Source organism: Phalacrocorax aristotelis, chromosome 1, assembly GCF_949628215.1.
Source record: "Phalacrocorax aristotelis chromosome 1, bGulAri2.1, whole genome shotgun sequence".
Classification (NCBI taxonomy): domain Eukaryota; kingdom Metazoa; phylum Chordata; class Aves; order Suliformes; family Phalacrocoracidae; genus Phalacrocorax; species Phalacrocorax aristotelis.
The window spans coordinates 73554352-73574469 of record NC_134276.1 but is presented as its reverse complement, the minus strand read 5'-3'; the positions used below and the strand labels follow the sequence as shown (position 1 = coordinate 73574469).

Below are 20118 nucleotides of genomic sequence, written 5' to 3'. Positions count from 1 at the left end.
GGCTTCACACAGTACCACTATCAGGCCATGTGCTGAACTATCACTCACCTGAAAGGGGTTCATAATTATCTAAACATATTTAAAAGCAACTACAAACATATTTCAAGTGGGGGAAGGGAGGATGAAGACATAGCAGCCTGTTATAAGTACAGGCTGTGAGATTCAGAAGTAATGGCTATTACTTCTTGGTTTTCAGGGATTTTGTCATGGCAGATCTGAACTGTGGGACTCACGTACTCTCCCCAGAAGATGCCCCAGTCCTGTCCTGACTTCGTATCAAGACTAGACATGTATACCTTATGCCTATTTTCCATGATAACAAGAAACCCACTGACAAGTACCCGCGGCTTCCTATTGTACTCAATATGATCCCACTTTGGGATATCCCAGGATGGGGATCAAGGGTCATACTAAAAAATGCATCTGCCCTACAGTTTAGACGCTGTCTGGAGCGACCTGTGGCAGCCTTTTATGCTGCCTGTGGACCAAAGGGTGCGCAGTTAAATCCCAACCTAAAGTGATGCTGCAAAGTCTCATGTCATGTCCAGTAGCAATCATCTTCATTATTCTTATATTATTTGTTCTTTAAACATCTGCATACACTTATTTGCTTGTGACTTTAGACTATGTCTTTCGATATGGATTATTGTCCCTTTTCAGTTTAAGTCCACCTATCATGCATGCCATCTTTGCCCACAACAACATCTCTTTCCAGAAAGCGTGGAGCGCAAACCTCAGCGTGTTTTCTTTCCCTCACTGGAAAGACCTACCACGAGGGAATAGAAAAAAATCCACGTAAAACTGAACAGACGTTATAGCACACCCCTGCCTGGGCGAGGGGCTGGTGGTGCCTAACACTTTCCATCGGAAGGCTCGTTTTTGGCTGCCTCCTTTGGGGATGTCCCAAGCACCGTGCCTGCCACCGACTGAAGCGGCACGCCGGCGAGAAGCCCGGAGTCAGGCGACGTCGCGCTGTATCGCCCGTGCCAAGTGCCGAGACAGAGGGAACAGAGCAGTTTCAGTCAGAAAGTGGAGTATTTTGAAATGAGTCAGCTGATAAAAACTCCTGCCGGCCGCTGCTCGGGCACCTTGGGTAAAGGCCAGTGCAGAGATGCGAACGCTTCAGTGGAATTTTTTTTTTTCTTTCTACACCCAAACCTCCTCCTCCTCCTCTCCCCACACGTAAGGCAAAGCCAAAAGCAGCCGGTACCATGTCCCCCGCGGGTCGGTGCCCCGGGACGGGGGTAGCGGGGCGCCGGCCCGGCCCTTGGCGGGGCGAAAGCACCGCTCTCCGTTTCCCGCCCGCCGCCCCCGCCGCCCCCTCACCCCGCGCGCCGCCAGCGGCCGCGCCATGCGTACGGGACGGCCGCCGCCGCCACCGCATCCCCCGCGGCCTGGGCCGCCACCCGGACGGGGCGAGGCCCGCGGGAGGAGGGCTCGGCTCGCCGCCTGCCCACGTCCCCTCCCCGGCCGAGGAGGAGGAGGAGAAAGCGAGCGAGGTCCCGGCAGAGCGGTTAGGAGAGGGTTTGAGAGAGCCCTCCTCCCCTCCCGGAGGGGAAGAGGAAAGGATTGCCGTGGCGGGCGGCGGAGGATGATAACTTAGGGCCGTGGCTGGCGGTGGGAGCTGCCCGCGCTGCCTGGGCCAGGGCGGCTGGCGGGGCGGCAGCGATGTCCCAGGGCACGGCTGGAGGAGAGGGAGCGCCCCAGGTGCTGCCGGGGGGAAAGGAGAGGCAGAGGAAGAGGAGGCGGAGGAAGAAGAAGGAGAGTAAGACGCGGCTGGTGCGCTCCAACTTGGTGCTACCTGAGGCCGAGGCGGAGAACTCCAAGAGGACGGTCCTGGCCAGCAACCGCCTCAAGACCACCAAGTACACGGCGCTCTCCTTCCTGCCCAAGAACCTCTTTGAGCAGTTCCACCGCCTGGCCAACGTCTACTTTGTGTTCATCGCGCTCCTCAACTTCGTGCCGGCCGTCAACGCCTTCCAGCCGGAGCTGGCCTTGGCCCCTGTGCTCTTCATCTTGGCAGTCACTGCCATCAAGGACCTCTGGGAGGATTACAGCCGCTACCGCTCCGACAAGGAGATCAACCACACGGAGTGCCTGGTGTACAGCAGGTGAGGCGGGGCGGGTGCCGGGGATGTGGAGCGCCGTGGTGGCGGCCAGCAGCGGGGCCCTGCTGGGCACTGGGGCTTGGGAGAGCAAAGGTGTGGAAGCAGGGCAGTGAGCAGGTCCATGTGGAGGGCTTTCATTTCCACTCCAAGCACGAAGAAGCTCCCAGTTGCCCCCTGGAGCTTGTGTCTGCCGTCTCTTTACTCAGAACTGCGTGTGTTCCTACAGCCCTGTACCTTCAGGTGAAAGCAAATCCGCTCTGATCGGTGGGGTCTGGCAGTAAATCATTGATTTATGAGTAAGCACCATTTTTTATAGGTCTACACATACATTCCGGGCTTGTTAAGTGTTTTATACTTTAAAGGAAGGACAGTGCGTGGCAAAGTTAACGTAAGCATCGCAAGCAGTGCTTGATTTGCAAGCCTTTATGTGAACGCTTCCCAGCGGGGACAGTCAATTACACCAGTGTATAGTTTCAGGCATTAATTTGGCTTTAGCAATATGAGACCTCACTCAACTAATCTGCTATTAAATCTTCACCAAGCAAAGGAAGGATAGAGGCCTGAGGCTTCTGCATTTGAGTTAAGTCTGCGAGTTTTCATGACGTGCGAATTAGCAAGCCGGAGCTGTCTTTGCTTTTCTAAAGAATGAGGCAGTCTTTCCACTGAACGTTTACTTTTAAGTGAATGCTTTTTATTTATTGTCTCAAGTGTCATCATTCCCTATGACTTCACTATTTCCTGAAGCTCATGAAGGGAGCATTAGGTCATTTATCTCCTTCGGATTTTCTTTTTTTTTTAAATGACCTGGGCTATACATTTATACCACAGCCTTGGCATCCATAAATAAGACTGAAATTACTTCTGCGCCAACATTTATATGCTCAGAATCCAACTTTATGGAATTTTTGTTTTGCTTTTCTCTCAGTGCCAGAGAGTCATCTCATAGTAGCTAAGGCTAAGGTTTTCTGGGGACTGAGAGAAGAACATATTTTCCAAGAGAGCAGGTTTTAGTTCTCTGTCTGATGCTGCTAAGTCTAACAGAAACGAAACACGTGCCAAGAAGCTTACACTCTGATTCCACAGGCTGTCTGGGAGGGGTCCTCTGGGCTGACGTAAGCACCAAGGCAGAGAGCAACTCTCCTATTGCAAGAAAGGCATCTGAAAAAAAAAAAATGCTGAAAAGAACTCAGAATAGCCTGTGTTTCCAACATCAGCAGACTCAGCTTGTTATTTCACAAACTCACATCGCACAAGAAATCTCACCCTGGGATATTCCCCCACCAGTAGATATGCATGCATGGAAGGACAAGTAAAATGGCCTTATTTTTGTAAACAAAACCGAAAATAACCTAGACAAATCACTCAGGTAGGCATCATTCACCTGAGGCTGTGCCTAGCACCATGCTTGTCTGTGGCTGTCCTTATCTCTGAACAGTCCTGGTTGATGAAGGAGGTGGGTGGCAGGAAGGCTAATAAGGGACTATTCTTGCAGTTAAGTAAAATAGTGCCCATAAGGATGGTTAATCTAGCCTTTACCAAACAAAATTAGTTTAGAAGTAAGTTCTCGTGTCTCCTATGTTGAAAGAAGAAATACGCGTTGCAGAAGCTGTTAAAAATATTAACAAATACTGGTACTGGAATATTAATTCTGGAATGTTTCTCCCCCGGTGCAATTTTCCGTATCCCTCACTGCTGCTGAAAAAGAAGAAATGACTATAAGAACAGGTGTACCTTTGGTATTAATATCCCTTGTACTCTTTTGCGAGTCCCAGCAAAGTGCACTCCCCTTTGTGCTGCTTATGCTGCGCCAGAGTAAAAGTCAGAATTGTTCCTTTTACTGCAGAGTTTGGATTACTGTTGAGTGACACTTACTTACACAGATTAATTTGGGAGTAGCTTGCCTTTGCATTTGCATCAAAGGCGCATGTTGGCCTAGTCCCTCTGGGGCAGCAAACGTGGAAGCTTAGGAACTCCATCACCTGTTGAGGCACAGCTTTCTGGCTGGGAGCAGAGCTGATCCATGCATCCTTACAGCCCGCTGCAGAAGCCTAGTTCCCGATAGCAGCTCACCTATTTACACTTTCCAGCAGTCCCTATGAAAAGCCCCGCTCCCCAGTTGAAAAGAAAAACAAAAGAGCAGGTTAAAATAATCTGTTTATATGTTTTTATCTGCCCAATTTTCTGCCTTTGTAGCCTTTTACAAACTCGCCCAAGTCACCTTTTTTGAACACCTCCTGGCCCCAGTGAGTGAGATGGCACTACAAACTTGCTGGTTTTGGAGATAACAACTAAGATTCTCACTAACTTGAGTGACAGTGAACCAAGATTGAGAGATTTGTATCAAGGTCATGAAAGTTGCTGGGTGTGAGTTCAGAAAAGCTGTTTTCTCAGAAAGGTGTCAGGCCAGGAGAAACACAAGCGATTGGATGTGACTTTTACTTAGACTCTTTGTTTCTGGAAAAATGTTGAAATATAAATGTCACATAAGGAAGTAATAAATGACAGCTTTTCTCCCCACATCCTCTTTATGCCAATCATTTTATCAGTTTTACTACCTTTTGACCAAACCTGACTCTCTTCCCCCACCCACCCCCACTCTGCCACTTCCTTGTGGTGTCGTGGAGGCAGACTTTGATGCAAATGCTGTCCTCGACAGAGATGCTTCTGTACGTAGGGCAGGTTAATGAACATAGCTGCAGTCCTGTGCTCCTCTAGGGCTGCCAGAGAGCAGCGACTCGTCTCTTGCTGGTCAGTACTTTGTAGCTCTGAAGAGGTGGGATGTATCCGAGTGTCAGGGTGGTCCTCTGCGCTGTGGTGGGCTCCCTTTCCTGCCAGCCTTCCACACAGCTATAAAAGAGCCCCCTTATACATGGACTACAGCATTCAAACATGGACTACAGCAAATTACAGTGAATTATAATAGTCAACAATCTGAGACAGGGAATTTTGCTTCATAGTAGCAGGGAACAGCCCTCTATCTCATTTTGTATACTGTTCAGTGACCAAGTAAGATTCAAGCTGGATCCTGTGTGTTCTGTCATATATCCTCCATGTGCCACTTTCCTGGATGCTGAAGTGCCCATCTCCTGTTAGATACAAGCAGCAATTAATGATGCAAGATCTACAGGACAGAGAGAAGGCAGGGGTGGGCAGAGCCTACTGCTTCTTAGGCCAATTCATCAGGAGGAGGTGCAACAGCATGCAAGCAGTGTCCACTGTGAGGTCCCCTGGAGCAGCCTACGCAGGCAGATCATGTCAGTAATCTGATGTGGGGGAAAATGCTTTTCTCCTGCTATGCTGACTGCTTGACAGCTGGCGCGCAGACTAGGCCTTCTTCCTCCCGCCTGCCCAGTGGTGTGGACTCAGATGACCCATTCTCATACAGCCACTGCTGAATCAATGACTCAGTGGCTCATAGTTGGCAACACTTATCAGACAACAGAACAGCAAAGGATGATGCAACCTAAAGTAAAAAGCTGAGGAGAGATGCAGCTTGTTTTTGCAGAAAGACGACAGCTTTCATTTAGAAGTTCTGGATGTTTTGGACAGTCCCTGAAAAGATACTGCTTTCTAGAGTCAGATGGTGGAAAGGGAAAAGACCTGATTCTCTGAATAAATTGGAAGAAGCTGTTGAGTTTGATTTGGCAGTGTATGTCGAGGAATGAAACGTACTAGAGAATTGCAGACTTGTGTTGTTCTGTGGTGGAGTTTGCAGGTCTGCCTGTAAGAGCAGTCAGGGTCTTGATAGGTAAAGAGGTAAGGTTTCTTAGCAAAGGGAAGTTAATAGGGCCTCTCTCTGGAGGCCTTTAGGGGCACCTCTCCTATTTGGCAACACAGAGGAAATTAGGCACTTTAGGAGGACAGTTTCACAGGTCACCTAGAATTTAGATTCAGTGCAGGTGCTTAAGTTAGGAATGCTGGATTGCAGCCAAAACTCTTTCTTAGTTGGTTTAAGTGGAGGGAAGTTACAAAGGCATTAGAGCCCAGCCTGCAGAGAATTGTTTTGTGTGCATAACCTTTGCAAACCTGTGATCATATTAGTCTCCTCTCTTTGTTCCTCTTCCTCATTTCCATCAGCCAGGGGTGGAGGCTGAAAACTGGAGATTACACATTTTCAGTCTTAATGGTGAAATCTTGTTCAGCTAGTTACTTTTCTGCATTATTATCTTGGACTTGGAGAATGGTAGGGTGATTTTTTTTTTCTTTGCAATTACTGTCTTCCAGTGCTCACGAGCTCTGGCTGGAGTTGTGGATTGCATATGTAAATGCTTTCTCTAAATCCAGGATGTACACATTGCTGCTGCTGTTAAATATTTGATAGAACTAAATTTGTCACTGGAGCAGAAGTGTTAAAACTCTTCTAAGTAGGGGCTTTGTTTTCAGTTTGCTGTTACAAAGTATGGTATGCATTTACATGGTATATAAATACAAGACGAATAGTGATAACTACAATCACAACAAATAATGGCACTCCTCCAGGAGGGAATTACATTTTGTTACTGACTCAGTGCTGCGTTGGTGAAATAATCTCTGCTAACATTTTTCTGGGAGCCTTGTGTTCAAAACCAAAGGGCTTTGCTTTTTAAATCTATTCTCTAAGTCTTGCTGTGTCCATTGAAGAGTATAGCTAAAGAGTGTAATGGTCTCTGCATACTGATTAGAGAGTGATAACTGCTTCTTCTGTCAACCTGTGACTTAGAAATTCCATGACAAATTGGAATTTATGACCGGATATTTGCCTCCCCTGAGGTGTGGAAAATGTTTAATGGGGCACTCAGGCAGCTATCAAAGCAGGCTGTTTTACATTAAACGTTAATTTATTTCTGCAAAACTCAAGAGGAGGAGAGAAGAGAGTTTGATGTGGGCAACGTGTTTCCTACAGTCTCTAAAATATGCACCCTTCTTCCTCCCCTCTGTCAACCTGCCAGTGAGAGCAATTCCAGCCTTGGAGAAAAAAGATACAGCAGTGTCACCAAGTCCTCACAAGGGCACAGCAGATCCCACTCATGGCCTCTAAAACAGCCACATGGTGACTTGCCATGCAACCACTTCACTTCTTAGGTGCCTTATCTTGCTGCAAATGCCAGTCTCTGGGGAGTTGGGTTGTGATTATCTCCCACTATTACCCGAACAGACCAGAGTAGCCTCTTGTCCCCAAACATGCTGGCAGGGTAAGACATTTCTTGCCAGAAGAAATAAGCTTGTCTCATCCCTTCCAGAGCACAAATATCACTAGATGTGATTCAAAAGGAAACTACCTGGGATTACTCAGTTTCCTCTGTGAGTGAGCTTGGTGCACAGAAAACTGAAAGCAGAAAGTAGTGGCCTGAATCTGTTGATGAAGTCAGTGTTCCCTCCTTGAGCTTCAGAGAGGTGCGGCTCTGTTCATGTTACTGCGTCTTTGTCCTTCACTTCAGTTTGGGCCAGGCTGACAGTGAGTAAACTCACTGGGAGATGTAGTAGAGGCTCTTCTGTTAGACTGATACAGAGCTGTTTCATTTGGTAGTAGAGTTTATCCTATTAGCAAGGGGTGTTCGTGCTAATCTTCTGAGATGTAGCCAGCTGCAGTACACAGGAGAACCTCTCTGTCCAGATGTATGTGTGCAGTTTATTTGCTATTGAGTGTAGGGCAAATTTTCTAAGTGCCTGAGCTTCACTACTGAAAACCAGAAATGATTGCCTCTTATTACTAAGCTCTTTCATTTGTATAGGATGTCATGAGAGCAGTTGTAGGCTGTTTCACATGCCTCTGGCTAACTGCCAAAGAAGATACTGTTAATCTACACAGAAAGACCTAGTCACGTCCCCAGATTAATTTCTGCAGATACATGCTGCACCCTGGAGAGACACTGTAGCCTGTGTTAAGCAGACCACAGCCCAGAAGTGTAGGTGGCTACCTTGCACGCAGATCTTCTTGCTCACATGTGTCAGTATTACCTTGAGACCATGATTATTATTGCTAAAGGTGGCTGAAAGAATGACAGATCTACTGATTCTGTCAGAGTACATTTCCAAATAAACTATACAAGAGGAAAGAATAGCGTGTATTGTTCAACTCTGCCTGATACTGTGATTCCAGATTCCACCTTCCATGTGCCATCTAGTCAGCAGAACTGAAAACCAGAATTGAAAACCCCGACAGCCATGCTATAGGTCAATGGTTTATGGAACTGCTTATTTGGTAGCATGGCATAACTTAGCCAGGGCATTCCTCCCGCTAGCGGATCGGTCCTTCAGAAGTACTTATTAGAGTAGTGCTCTCAAGCTCTGTCTGGGAGGCCTTAATTTACTATGGGAGCGTTGGAGGACTCCAGGGAATGAAGATGACTTAAACGGCTTCTTGTAGGTTTTGTTCCTCCTTCTGACTAATGTTGGCTGATAAGGAAGGTGAAAATAGAGAAAGAGGGAGGCTCCTTGCCACTGGGCAGGACTTACTCATATGCCTCATCCAGGCTTACACAACCCTTGTGGATGGACAGGCTGCCTACCTTGATGCAGCGGCAGGAGCAGTCCGAGTGACAGATCTCCCCCTGCCGTGTAATCCAGCATGTGCCCCATTTGCAGGGTAGTTGCTCTGCCCAAGAGCAGTCTGAGAGGTGCCTCTACTCTCCCCATGGAACACTAGGCCTTTTGGGTATGTGGACCTTTTGTGTATATACACAGCAAGGGCAACGCAGCTGGCAAGCCAAATGCGCGGCTTCAGGGTTATGCCCAATTTGCAGGATTTACACTGTGCAGGTTTGGTTTTAGCAACCACATGTATTGAGAGCAATTAAGTTAATGAAAAGCAGAACAATTTGTTTCACTTCACATAGCTGGAGAGGCGAACCAGTTTCCACGTCTTACCTTCTGCCTCAGTGTTTTCACTCGGTAACTGGCACTAATGCAACTATGTTAGTGGCCAGTCATGTTTGTACCCAGAAGAGATCCGCAGCAGAAACACAATCTGAACCCTGCTGCTACCCTGCAGCAATACACTCTGCCTGACCTTGTCTCACCAGGATGTAGAAGTAAGACACTAGAGCCTCCACACACTGGGCCATGGCATGATTATAAAGTGAGTTGCTGACTGGATGCTAAAATCCAGGACACTGACCTCTTACTGATAACTTTGCCTAGGTATGGGCAGGACCTTCTTCTGATGTATGTCAAGCACAAAAGTTGGCGCACGCCCAAAATGCAGCCACAACACAAATATGTGAAAGACGCTAGCTTATAGCTTTTCCTAGGTAGGGGCTTGTGGCGGTGTGGAGGGGCGAAGAGGTACAGAGGGCGTACCAGTGACACCTGTTCCAGGAGCCTGAGTGGCCCTAATATTGAGCTCAACTGAGGAAATGTATATATACAAATATATCTTTGATTCTGAAAGATTTGGTAAAGCAAGCCTTAGATTTAGTTTGAGGAAGACGAGCTGCCTGTTTCTGAATGAGTTGGTTTAATCTTTGCTGCATGTCTAGGAAGTGTGAATGAGTCGAGTTCAAACTGAGAGCTTTCAGGGCATGCAAGATACAAGCTAAGAGGAACAACTTTCTCTCTTTTGCTATTTCTAGGATACAGCTACGCACCCTGTCCATAGAAAGCTGCTAGCTACCCAGGTGTTCTGTCCTGTGGACTGCTGAGGATATCTAACCCTTATGAGCTGGCAAACTACCACCTAGTTCTTTGCTCAACAGGAGCAATGTTCTGTTCTGTTTCGAGAATGCTGCAGATTAAGATCTCTGTTGTGGTCAGCCTACATGCTTAAGGCCATGATGTATAGTCAAAGGACAGTCTTGAACTGGTAAGGCATGCATTTTCAGGGGCAAGACATGCATTTTAGGGGTGGGGAAACACCTACCATCTCCTCTGCTCTTTTATTACAATTTTATTCTTGTCCGATCACAGTTTCTCTGGAGTGACAAAAAGGCCAGTCTCTCCAGTGCAGCAGCCAACATTTGTATCATGCCCAGTCATTTCATAAACCTAGACTCTGCTGGAGATTTGTTATAATAGGAATGGAGGTCGCTTGTTTTGTTTTTATGTTCTGGTTGCCTGGAAATACTGACCTACTTCAAGGAAGAGTAAACGTTTGACTGACAACTGCACTCCAGTTCCTATATATATTTGTGCAGCTATTACATTAATGCCAGGGGTGTGAACACTATTGCAGAATATTTGGTATTTCTGTAGTTTTGATGGAGGTTTTAGCTTTGACTCTAGAGAGAAAGTCCATTTTGAAGTGACAACATTGGTAATGATCACTCTTTACTTTTGTATGTTTTCTTATTCTTGCTAGACTTTTTCTAGGTTGCACAGCCATATACCTATATGCTTGCCCCTTGTCTGTTCACCTTCCTGCCTTCCAGGAACAACCTGAATATGCCTGTTTTGGCTGTGTTAGCTGATTTTGTTTGTTCACTAACAAGTTGTTGGTCAAGTTGTTCTGAAATCTCCCAAAATACTGAGGCAAACGCACGAAGTGCTGAACAGCAGTCACCTAAATACAACTGTGGGCGTGTTCAGGATCTCTAAAAATCCAAACACGGAGTATGATGCCTCAGGAGAGACGCCAGTGGACAAATTTTAGCAGATTAGGTAGATTTGGCAGCCAAACCCTTACAGATGCAGGAAGTTCAATAAGTACATTAGAAAGATGTAATCTATTTTGGGCAAAAGCAGATTATAAGAAATCAAATCTAATCCACATAAGTCTGTTCTTGCAGTTGTAGTGCATTATTTTTGTCTGGGCCAACACTTATATTTGGGGGTTCAGATGCTTTCTGTATTTCCCTTTTCTCCCTTTTTAGAATTCCCATGTTCTCATTGCCAGCTTCCCCTTGCTATACTTCCCTCTTTGCTGTACATCTGCAAAGCTGTGAAGCAAAAGCTTGATCTTATACAGTTTATCAGAATAAAGACATATATTGCTTTTATCTGCACACCTGAGAGCATTTTGATCTTCCTTCACTACCATATGTTCATTTTTATCAGAGATGCCTGGATAGCAGTGCCTGTCTCCTGATAGACAGGTACGGGTTGATTTGTGTCTTAAATCTTCTGCATATGCCAATAGTTGCCTTCCTTGTAAACAGTAGTGAACTGCTGGTTGTAGCTGGCTGGCAGGAAACCCTCTCGAGTGCTAATTAGGTTCTCTCTGACTTGACAAGGCTATTTCCTTGAAGGAGTTTGTGAGGTTCTTTCTGGGACATGAGGTGAGATTTATTTCACATAGCTTTTATCTAAAAGGTATGTGTCCAGTCTGACCAAGTCATCTACACTTGTGCCACTGTCAGTGGAGAGCACTGCATGGTTCAGGGCAAGGGAGAAGTCCTTCCAGTTTATTTGAGATACTTGCCTTAGGTTAGTTAGAATCAGGAGCTCCTTACCTCTCCCCAGTGATGATATGGGTGAAGCTGAACTAGATGACTTGCTTATACAGCTCGGTTCAGGTAAGATGAATCCCGTTAGTAAACTCAGAGGTGGTAGATTTTAATTCCTGTTAATGCTACATATGTTTTTTGGACTGTAGAACAGTAGCCTGTCCTGCTCAATATATTTAATGATTTATTTAAGAACTCCGCTTTGGAATCACACATTCAAGTACATTCACCTGCCAGATGAAGGGGATAATCCAGTATTCTGTGTCTCATCTCCTGCCACATTCTGCCTTCAGCATTAGCCTTTATCATATTGCTCTTACTTGTGAAAGGTATTTATATGATTTAACTCTGTGCTGAGAAACAATATAAGAGATGAGTTCTTATCAATAAATAATTTTCCTTTTTCAAAAACTGATTACATTTGCATTTCTGTGGAGTTTTTTGGGCTGCCCACATAACGTGAGGAATCTTGGTATTTTGATATGATATTTGCTCTTTAACTTCAGATGGAGCTTTTGGGGAGGAGTGTTGAAACATAAGGTAGGAGGTTCCTAATTCTGCTTTCTTCTATTTGTTTGGATGTACCTAAACATTAAGTCAACAAAAATCACTTTGCAAGCTGTGTGTCTTAAAAGGCTGAGGGCAATTGTGTGTTTGAAACAATCATGGCTGTTACGAGAGTGAAAGTGGGGCTTTGCTGTCAGGTGTCTCACAAATGTCACATATAGCTGTTGGGATTATGTTTTATGTCCAGTAGGGTCAGATGTTAAAATCTACAAGGAATTTTGCTAGGTGATCAGGGATTGAATCAGAGCGATCAGAGGTGAAATTAGTCTGCTAACTTTGAGTATCACTGATTTACCCTTGGTTGCCAATTTCTACGCTGGAATTTTAGTGCCTGTCCATATGGGAGCATAGGCACATGCACACATACCAGGCAGCTGTATAAGAGGTGCAGTACCATAAGATGTCATGCCACTGTTTGCTATCTTGGAGGTCCTAAGTTCTGTTCATCTCATTGCAGCATTTGACACTCTGCTCTTCCTGATTGTTCAGGCTTACGTGTACTGTCTCCTATCGGGGTTTTCTTACGTATGTCTCTCATTTATTTTCAGTGCAGTTCCCTGTGTCTGTCTGCTTTTTGTGACAGGATCATGGCTGTGTGTGGGAGCTCCTATTTCTGTCAGATCCTGTGGGAGCTTTCCAAAATGCAAGTTCAACAGAAAAGCTGTACCACAGCTGAGCCAACCATCAGTCTAGTGGTGCTGATGTTTAATCTGCTGCACCCATTTTCCAGGAGTCCAATTTGAAGTCCATAACAGCCCTTGTTTTCGACTGAACAATCCATGATATCTCCTCGTTTTGAGGAATACCACAGTGGACTGTGTTTTTTAAGTCCTACCATGTTATATAATAAACTTGACTTATTAGCAGTGAAATAGCTTTTCTTCCTGGAATGGGACATCTGCCAGCTCATGCCAGAAAAATGTGTGTAAGACCTGTAAGACCCACCTGCCCAAGAGTATTGCAGCATAGGATCCCTGGCCTGACAGTGCATCGCTGTATGTAGGGCTAGCAAAGCTAGCACTGAAATGTAGTCTAGGATGAAAGGTCAACAACCAGAGGAATTTGTGTATTTGCCAAGCATTTGGTTGTTGATGTGGTTTTGTTGGTTTTGTTTTTGTTGTTGTTGTTTTGGGTTGGTCTTTTGTGTGAGTGTGTGTTTTTGGTTTTTCTTCCAGTTAATAAGCCAGGTAGAAACGATAAGTTATTACCCCAGTTTCAAAACTGTTAAAAAATCATTACCAATCTCACTAACAAGAAAACTCTTGAGAAAACTTAAGTCCAAAACTTTTATTCCTTCTTCAGACACAAGTACGGAAGAAGCATCTAGCACGATAAAGGCAGAAGTAGCATCTTTTAGGCATATACAGTGTCTCTACCTGAAAAGCCTTTGTTCAACATCTTCGTGTAAGATTTCTCTAAAATTCCGCATGGTTATTCTAAACTCAGTCCTCATTGGAATGCAGGGAGCAGAAGAGGAGGAGAGTTCCTGAGTTTATTTTTCAATGGCATTTGGATTGGCTTGGAAGATTTTTATATTGCTAATTTGGTCCTTGCATATTAATTCATGTTCTTTCTCTGCTGCTTCTAAATTGGAAGCTCTGTACTTTACATCTGGCAATCTTGTCCTCAGTTGTTTAACCTTTATGCTTTATCACTAGAAATAGCTGTTTTGTGCAGTGAGTCCAGCCTCTTAGTCATAACAACATTTCCTTCAGCAGCTTCTAGAAGGGTTTTCAGGTTTGAGTTTTTTTGTTGTTTGTTTTTTTTTTTTAAAACACTATGTACATGTAGAGAAATCATGCCTGAGTTGATGGTGCTGCCCTACCAAAATGTTTTAAGTTACTCTGCTGCTGGAAGAAGTTTAGAAACATAGCCACAGCTACAGAAGTGGTTAAGAGCAATGGTGCACTGCCCCAGCTAGTTGAGCAGTATTCAGACTACATGCTAAACCTGACTGCAGATCATTTAGGAGCAGAGTTCTTACTTTTCCAGTTACTGAATATACATCCAGATGTCCAACATTTCTGTGGGATGTCTCCTCATCCATGTCTAACTCTTTTCTGTCCTGTTTTTGTAACTCATTAGTTCCAGTTATATTCCACAGCATTTCGTTCCACAGAGGTCATACACAATATGAAAATACCATCTGCAAAGGAAAGGTCCCCAGTCAGTGTTCCTTCTAACTTTTATTACTGTGCTACATACCTGTACATGTTTAGTGGGAGCACTAAGGTGGTATGCAGTGGGAAACTATGAGCCCTGTATTTAGAAAGCTTAGTCTGTTCATCTTGTTGCCCAAGTATAACTCAAATCCAGAAAAAGAGAGGGTTTTTTTTAAGTGTGACTTCCTCTGCCGTTGGTTACATGAATGCCAGTCCTCAAAACTCTCAGCTGTAAAAAGTGTGTTTACACAGCACACATCCAACATGAGTCAGGGTTGTCCCAGCTGATGTATCTTAGACACCTTCAGAGAACCATGCAGAGGGGCTTGCTGCTCTGGAAGCAATATGGGCCATTACTGCTGTGGTGTCTCTTAGCGGGGCTTGTCTGCTCAAACACGGCCAGGTTTGCATGACTAACAGTTTTCTGTTTGTCGATGGGCTACAGCTGGTGGGAGTTTGGGACCCTGCACCCTGCTCTAATTTATTGTCCTTATACTGAAAAAAAGCCAGTAAGAATGTTCAGTAAATGCAGGTGCAAATTGCATGACTACGCTTAATTTTGGGGGGTTATTTCAGTTTAACTGTGACCAAATGAATGGTAAACCATGATTCTCATTACTGGTAGTTAATGCAGCAGTGTTTCCTGAGTAACTTTGGATGAGGAAGTAAATTGTAAAATATAGAACCCTGTCAAAATACCTGTTTTTTTTAAAGAGACATGTATATAATAGGTGTGATTTACCACATCAGCACAGATCAAATTACCAGAAGACTCATGATTTAGTGTTGAAAAGGAAATTACACAAGCTGGATTTAGGCTTAAGATATTCAAGTGAAGCAGATGTAAACAAGTGCGACTGCAAGTTGTTATCCTTCTACAGTATTTCTGCCATCTGAATCCATTTTTACTGAGAACTTAAATGAAGTGAAAAAAGCTGCTTTTTAATTCTTAAGAAGGGAGAACAGCATTCTTAGGAGTTTTCTAAAGCTTCAAAACAGTAACCTGTTGGCACCACAGCAGCGTAGGCAGTTCATGTTGCACAGTAATGTTTACCCTGCTTGAAGTCAGCAGAACTTTCTTCGAGGCATGAGTTTTCCCCTGCCTTTCTAAAACAAGACCCTTTCTGCAAGTCAGACCTTCCTTTGGTCAATCTGATGGCCTCCATATGATGTACAGGCTCACCTCCCATGGCCTTAAACTTCACTGGCTTTCCTACTTGTCATCTGTCTGCATCTGTCCCTACCGTAAGGGTGATCCCTGGTGATTTGTGTAGGGAACAAAAAGGCACATTCATGCCACCCAGCAAGGAGGTCTGTGTTGGCACTGCGGCAGGCTGGCATGTCGGTATGGGCAGAGCCCAATGCAGCATTACTCAGATTAGTGTCTCCGAGGTGCTCAGCAAGGCTTGTCAGCTGGTCTGCGTGAGGCACGTCATGCTTACTGTCATACCGCTTTGAGAGGAAAGCTGGCTGTAGAGCAGTTGGTTCAAATGTCTCCAACTTGAGCTTCAAGATTGTTTTGCACCTCAGAGGACTCTGTGACCCTGGTTTACATACACGTTCTAATCGAGAAGAAATATTGAGGTTAAAATGTTTACAGCTATAGATAACGCCATCAAATGTTCAGTCTTTGGACTGGGAAAGTATTAAAAAGATGGTTGGGAGCTTAATAAGTCATAAAATGTATGTGAGTGGAGCCATAGCTGTTTCTCTGTAAAGAAGCAGGGAGCATTTTGTAAACATCAGTCAGTTTGCCTTACAACAGAGTTGGTGCAAGGAGAAAATGGCCAAAGTGACCGTTTTTCTGTCTCGTCAAGAGAAAGCATGGCTTCACACTTAGCAAGTCAGCAGTTTGTATGCTGGGACAGCTGTCTGTTTTGCATAGCTGTGCTCTATATCAAGAAATCTCTGAATAATAGACAGTGAACAGTCACCGAGTGGGTAGCCATTAAAAAAGCAGGCGTAGGTCTTTTTCTGCAGGCCCCCAGAGAGTCCAGAAACTGATGGCCAAAATAACCACAGTGTTTTAATGGTACTGAAAGCAGGCACTGCACGATAGCCAAGAACGTGGAAATCCAGTCTTTTCACCATGACCTGGGATTATACTTTGGCTGGCTCAGAACTTTGGGTCCTGATTTTATGTTTCCAGGGGAGGTGCTTTACTTCTGAAGTTGTGCTTTGAACTGTCCTGGCGCTGAGATGGCTGATGGTTGACAAAGAGATCAGGCTGCCAGGGTTGTACAGGTGGTCCTTAATTCATCCTGCTAGGGGAGGGAAGAACAGAGCCAGACTTCATGGATCAGTAGCACTCGCTCTGTCTCCAGTTTCAAGTTATTAAAATAACACTTCAGTGGTTTTTTAAAAGGTGTTTTCCTAAATGCTCTCTAATGCCCATAATAATTTTAGATGCCGGGAAGTAAATATTTTTCTTCTACCAGTATGTTTGGGTTTTTTCCCCACTTGGCAAGCACTGGTATTTGGATGGTTTGTGTTTTATTTTGGTTATTCTTCTACAATATTTAGGATGAAGTAGAAATTAGCTTTGCTACCAACACCTTGCAGATATACGCACACAAAATACTTGAACTTGCCAAAACAAGTTATTTTTTGCATCAGCATTCTTGAGTTTATTTTCTGCTTGCATGTTTTCAGAAAAAGAGTGCTTCTTAGCAGCTGCTGTGGACAAAACATCATGTCTGCAAGATCAATGAGCTGATGGCTTTTTAGTTAGTACTGTAGAGGTCAGTTATGGGAGAGACAATTGGAGAAAAATGGGCAAAATTTGATTATTAGAAGGCCACTTAAGATAAGACCAATGTTATGATAAATTGAAAAATAGAGCAGAAGACGAATGTGGTTCTGACATCTAATGCCAGAAAAAATGAACTGTTAGTGCTTATAACTGGGCCTTGAAATGAGCTCTGGGAGGAGACTGGAGCTCTGTGATGGTTTTGATTTACATCCAGCCCTTGATTTCTTTTTCTGATGGATAGTTTCTGTATCATGACAGACTAATTTTGCTTCACAAGCACATGAACTCTCCCTGCAGCATCACCTGTAAGAGAAAGTCAGCAGTCCCAAGGCAAGCTATAGCCTCCCCAAGTCAGGGCTTTAAGGACATTAGTGAATGAAGATGTGCTTACTATATCCTTCCTGCTCATCCAGAGCACTGTTAAATATCCCATCTATACTAGAATTGTGTTCCCTCTCCCCTTTTCTCTTTTCTTTTCTTTTTTCTTTTCTTTTCTTTTCTTTTCTTTTCTTTTCTTTTCTTTTCTTTTCTTTTCTTTTCTTTTCTTTTCTTTTCTTTTCTTTTCTTTTCTTTTCTTTTCTTTTCTTTTCTTTTCTTTTCTTTTCTTTTCTTTTCTTTTCTTTTCTTTTCTTTTTTCTTTTCTTTTCTTTTCTTTTCTTTTCTTTTCTTTTCTTTTCTTTTCTTTTCTTTTCTTTTCTTTTCTTTTCTTTTCTTTTCTTTTCTTTTCTTTTCTTTTCTTTTTTCTTTTCTTTTCTTTTCTTTTCTTTTCTTTTCTTTTCTTTTCTTTTCTTTTCTTTTCTTTTCTTTTCTTTTCTTTTCTTTTCTTTTCTTTTCTTTTCTTTTCTTTTCTTTTCTTTTCTTTTCTTCTCTTTTCTTTTCTTTTCTTTTCTTTTCTTTTCTTTTCTTCTCTTTTCTTTTCTTCTCTTTTCTTTTCTTCTCTTTTCTTTTCTTCTCTTTTCTTTTCTTCTCTTTTCTTCTCTTTTCTTTTCTTTTCTTTTCTCTTTTCTTTTCTTTTCTTTTCTTTTCTTTTCTTTTCTTTTCTTTTCTTTTCTTTTCTTTTCTTTTCTTTTCTTTTCTTTTCTTTTCTTTTCTTTTCTTTTCTTTTCTTTTCTTTTCTTTTCTTTTCTTTTCTTTTCTTTTCTTTTCTTTTCTTCTCTTCTCTTCTCTTCTCTTTTCTTCTCTTTTCTTCTCTTTTCTTCTCTTTTCTTCTCTTTTCTTCTCTTTTCTTCTCTTTTCTTCTCTTTTCTTCTCTTTTCTTCTCTTTTCTTCTCTTTTCTTCTCTTTTCTTCTCTTTTCTTTTCTTCTCTTTTCTTTTCTTCTCTTTTCTTCTCTTTTCTTTTCTTCTCTTTTCTTCTCTTTTCTTCTCTTTTCTTCTCTTTTCTTCTCTTTTCTTTTCTTCTCTTTTCTTTTCTTTTCTTTTCTTCTCTTTTCTTTTCTTCTCTTTTCTTCTCTTTTCTTTTCTTTTCTTTTCTTTTCTTTTCTTTTCTTTTCTTTTCTTTTCTTTTCTTTTCTTTTCTTTTCTTTTCTTTTCTTTTCTTCTCTTTTCTTCTCTTTTCTTCTCTTTTCTTTTCTTTTCTCTTTTCTTTTCTTTTCTTTTCTTTTCTTTTCTTTTCTTTTCTTTTCTTTTCTTTTCTTTTCTTTTCTTTTCTTTTCTTTTCTTTTCTTTTCTTTTCTTTTCTTTTCTTTTCTTTTCTTTTCTTTTCTTTTCTTTTCTTTTCTTTTCTTTTCTTTTCTTTTCTTTTCTTTTCTTTTCTTTCTTTTCTTCTTTTTTCTCTTCTCTTCTCTTCTCTTCTCTTCTCTTCTCTTCTCTTCTCTTCTCTTCTCTTCTCTTCTCCTCTCTTCTCTTCTCTTCTCTTCTCTTCTTTTTTTATCTAGTGTCTTGTTGAAATGCTGAAAAGCCTTCACCCAGGGTGCGAAAGAGGACGGTGTTGAATATTAAACACTCTTACGGGGGATCAGCAGATCTCCACTGGGGTCTTCAGCAGGATCTTGAGCATGTTACATAATCCTTTCTGTGTGTCAAAGTCACAGTCTACAAAATGGGAACAGCAGGATTTTTAAAAGAGGTCTTTGTTGTATTTGTTTTCCTTTAAAACTGAATGGGAGTTCAGTGTCTTGATTTTCTCATTTCAGGGATCTTCAAGGCAGCTATCTGATCTGTAAAAGCTTGATTTTTAAATTTTTTCCTTGAATTTTTGGGTTATTAGTGATCTGATTTCAAAATATCTTTAAATGGAGTAACAAATAAGTTATGGAAAAACTGCAGTCCCACTTGTAAAGAAATCTGTATCTACCATCTGTAAGGACCACATTAGTCCCCACAGTACTGTGGTAAATGGATTATAATTACTCTACTTATCCCTCGACTCTCAGAGAAACCCTGAAATAAAGAAGATTTTAAAGGGGCACTGTCAAGCACCCCAGAAAAGAGGTAGACATTTAGCTAAGACAAAGCAAAACTTCTGGAGGTGCCATGTGCAGAAATAACCACTTTCAGGAATGCCTCTTTACTGAAGAAAATGTTACTGTGCAGTAACGTTTGTCAGCTGGTAGAGGTGGAAAAATTCAGAAGGAAAAGAACAATGCAGAATAAAAATGTATGTACACTAACAAATTATGGGCAGAAAAACAGAATATTCCAAATTCTCTATCGTGTTCCTTAGCTACAGATAATCCTGTGAAATATTTGTTCCAAAGGTCAAATAAAAAAAAGACTTGAAAGCTTTTTGCTTTCAGGGTAATAGTGAAGCTATCTCTAGCAGGTTTATTCTGAAAACATTTCAGAAAGTGAGAAACTTTTCTGGTGCAACAGTCTCACAGGTTTTTACTGTAGATAATGAGGAGTTCTGCAAACACCTAGACATTAGGATCGCTTATGTCATCAGATTAAAACGGGGTGTGTGTGTTTGGAAAGCTTGTTTGGAGGAAGGGCTGATAAGCGAGGGAAACATTAAGCCCAATTCTGTGTTCGGCTACCTTTCCCGAGACTGGACTATGCAACGCTTTTAAACTCAAATATTTAGATTGCACATTAAGAAGAGATTTTTACAATCAGGGTGGTGAGACACTGGAACAGGTTGCCCAGAGAAGCGGTGGATTGGAAGCATTCAAGGTCAGGTTGGACGGGGCTTTGAGCAACCTGATCTAGTGAAAGATGTCCCTGCCCATGG

At 42.9% G+C, this 20118-nt stretch overlaps 1 protein-coding gene across 1 annotated transcript in view; it reads left to right on the top strand.

The window, feature by feature from the left end:
• Positions 1 to 1472: 1472 nt before the first annotated feature.
• ATP10A (ATPase phospholipid transporting 10A (putative)) overlaps positions 1473 to 20118 on the top strand; it is a 116951-nt gene continuing 98305 nt past the window's right edge. Inside the window, exon 1 of the mRNA XM_075093560.1 lies at positions 1473 to 2111. Within this exon, the coding sequence (XP_074949661.1) occupies positions 1669 to 2111 (443 nt within the window). The 5' untranslated portion in view covers positions 1473 to 1668. The remainder of the gene's footprint in view (positions 2112 to 20118) is intronic.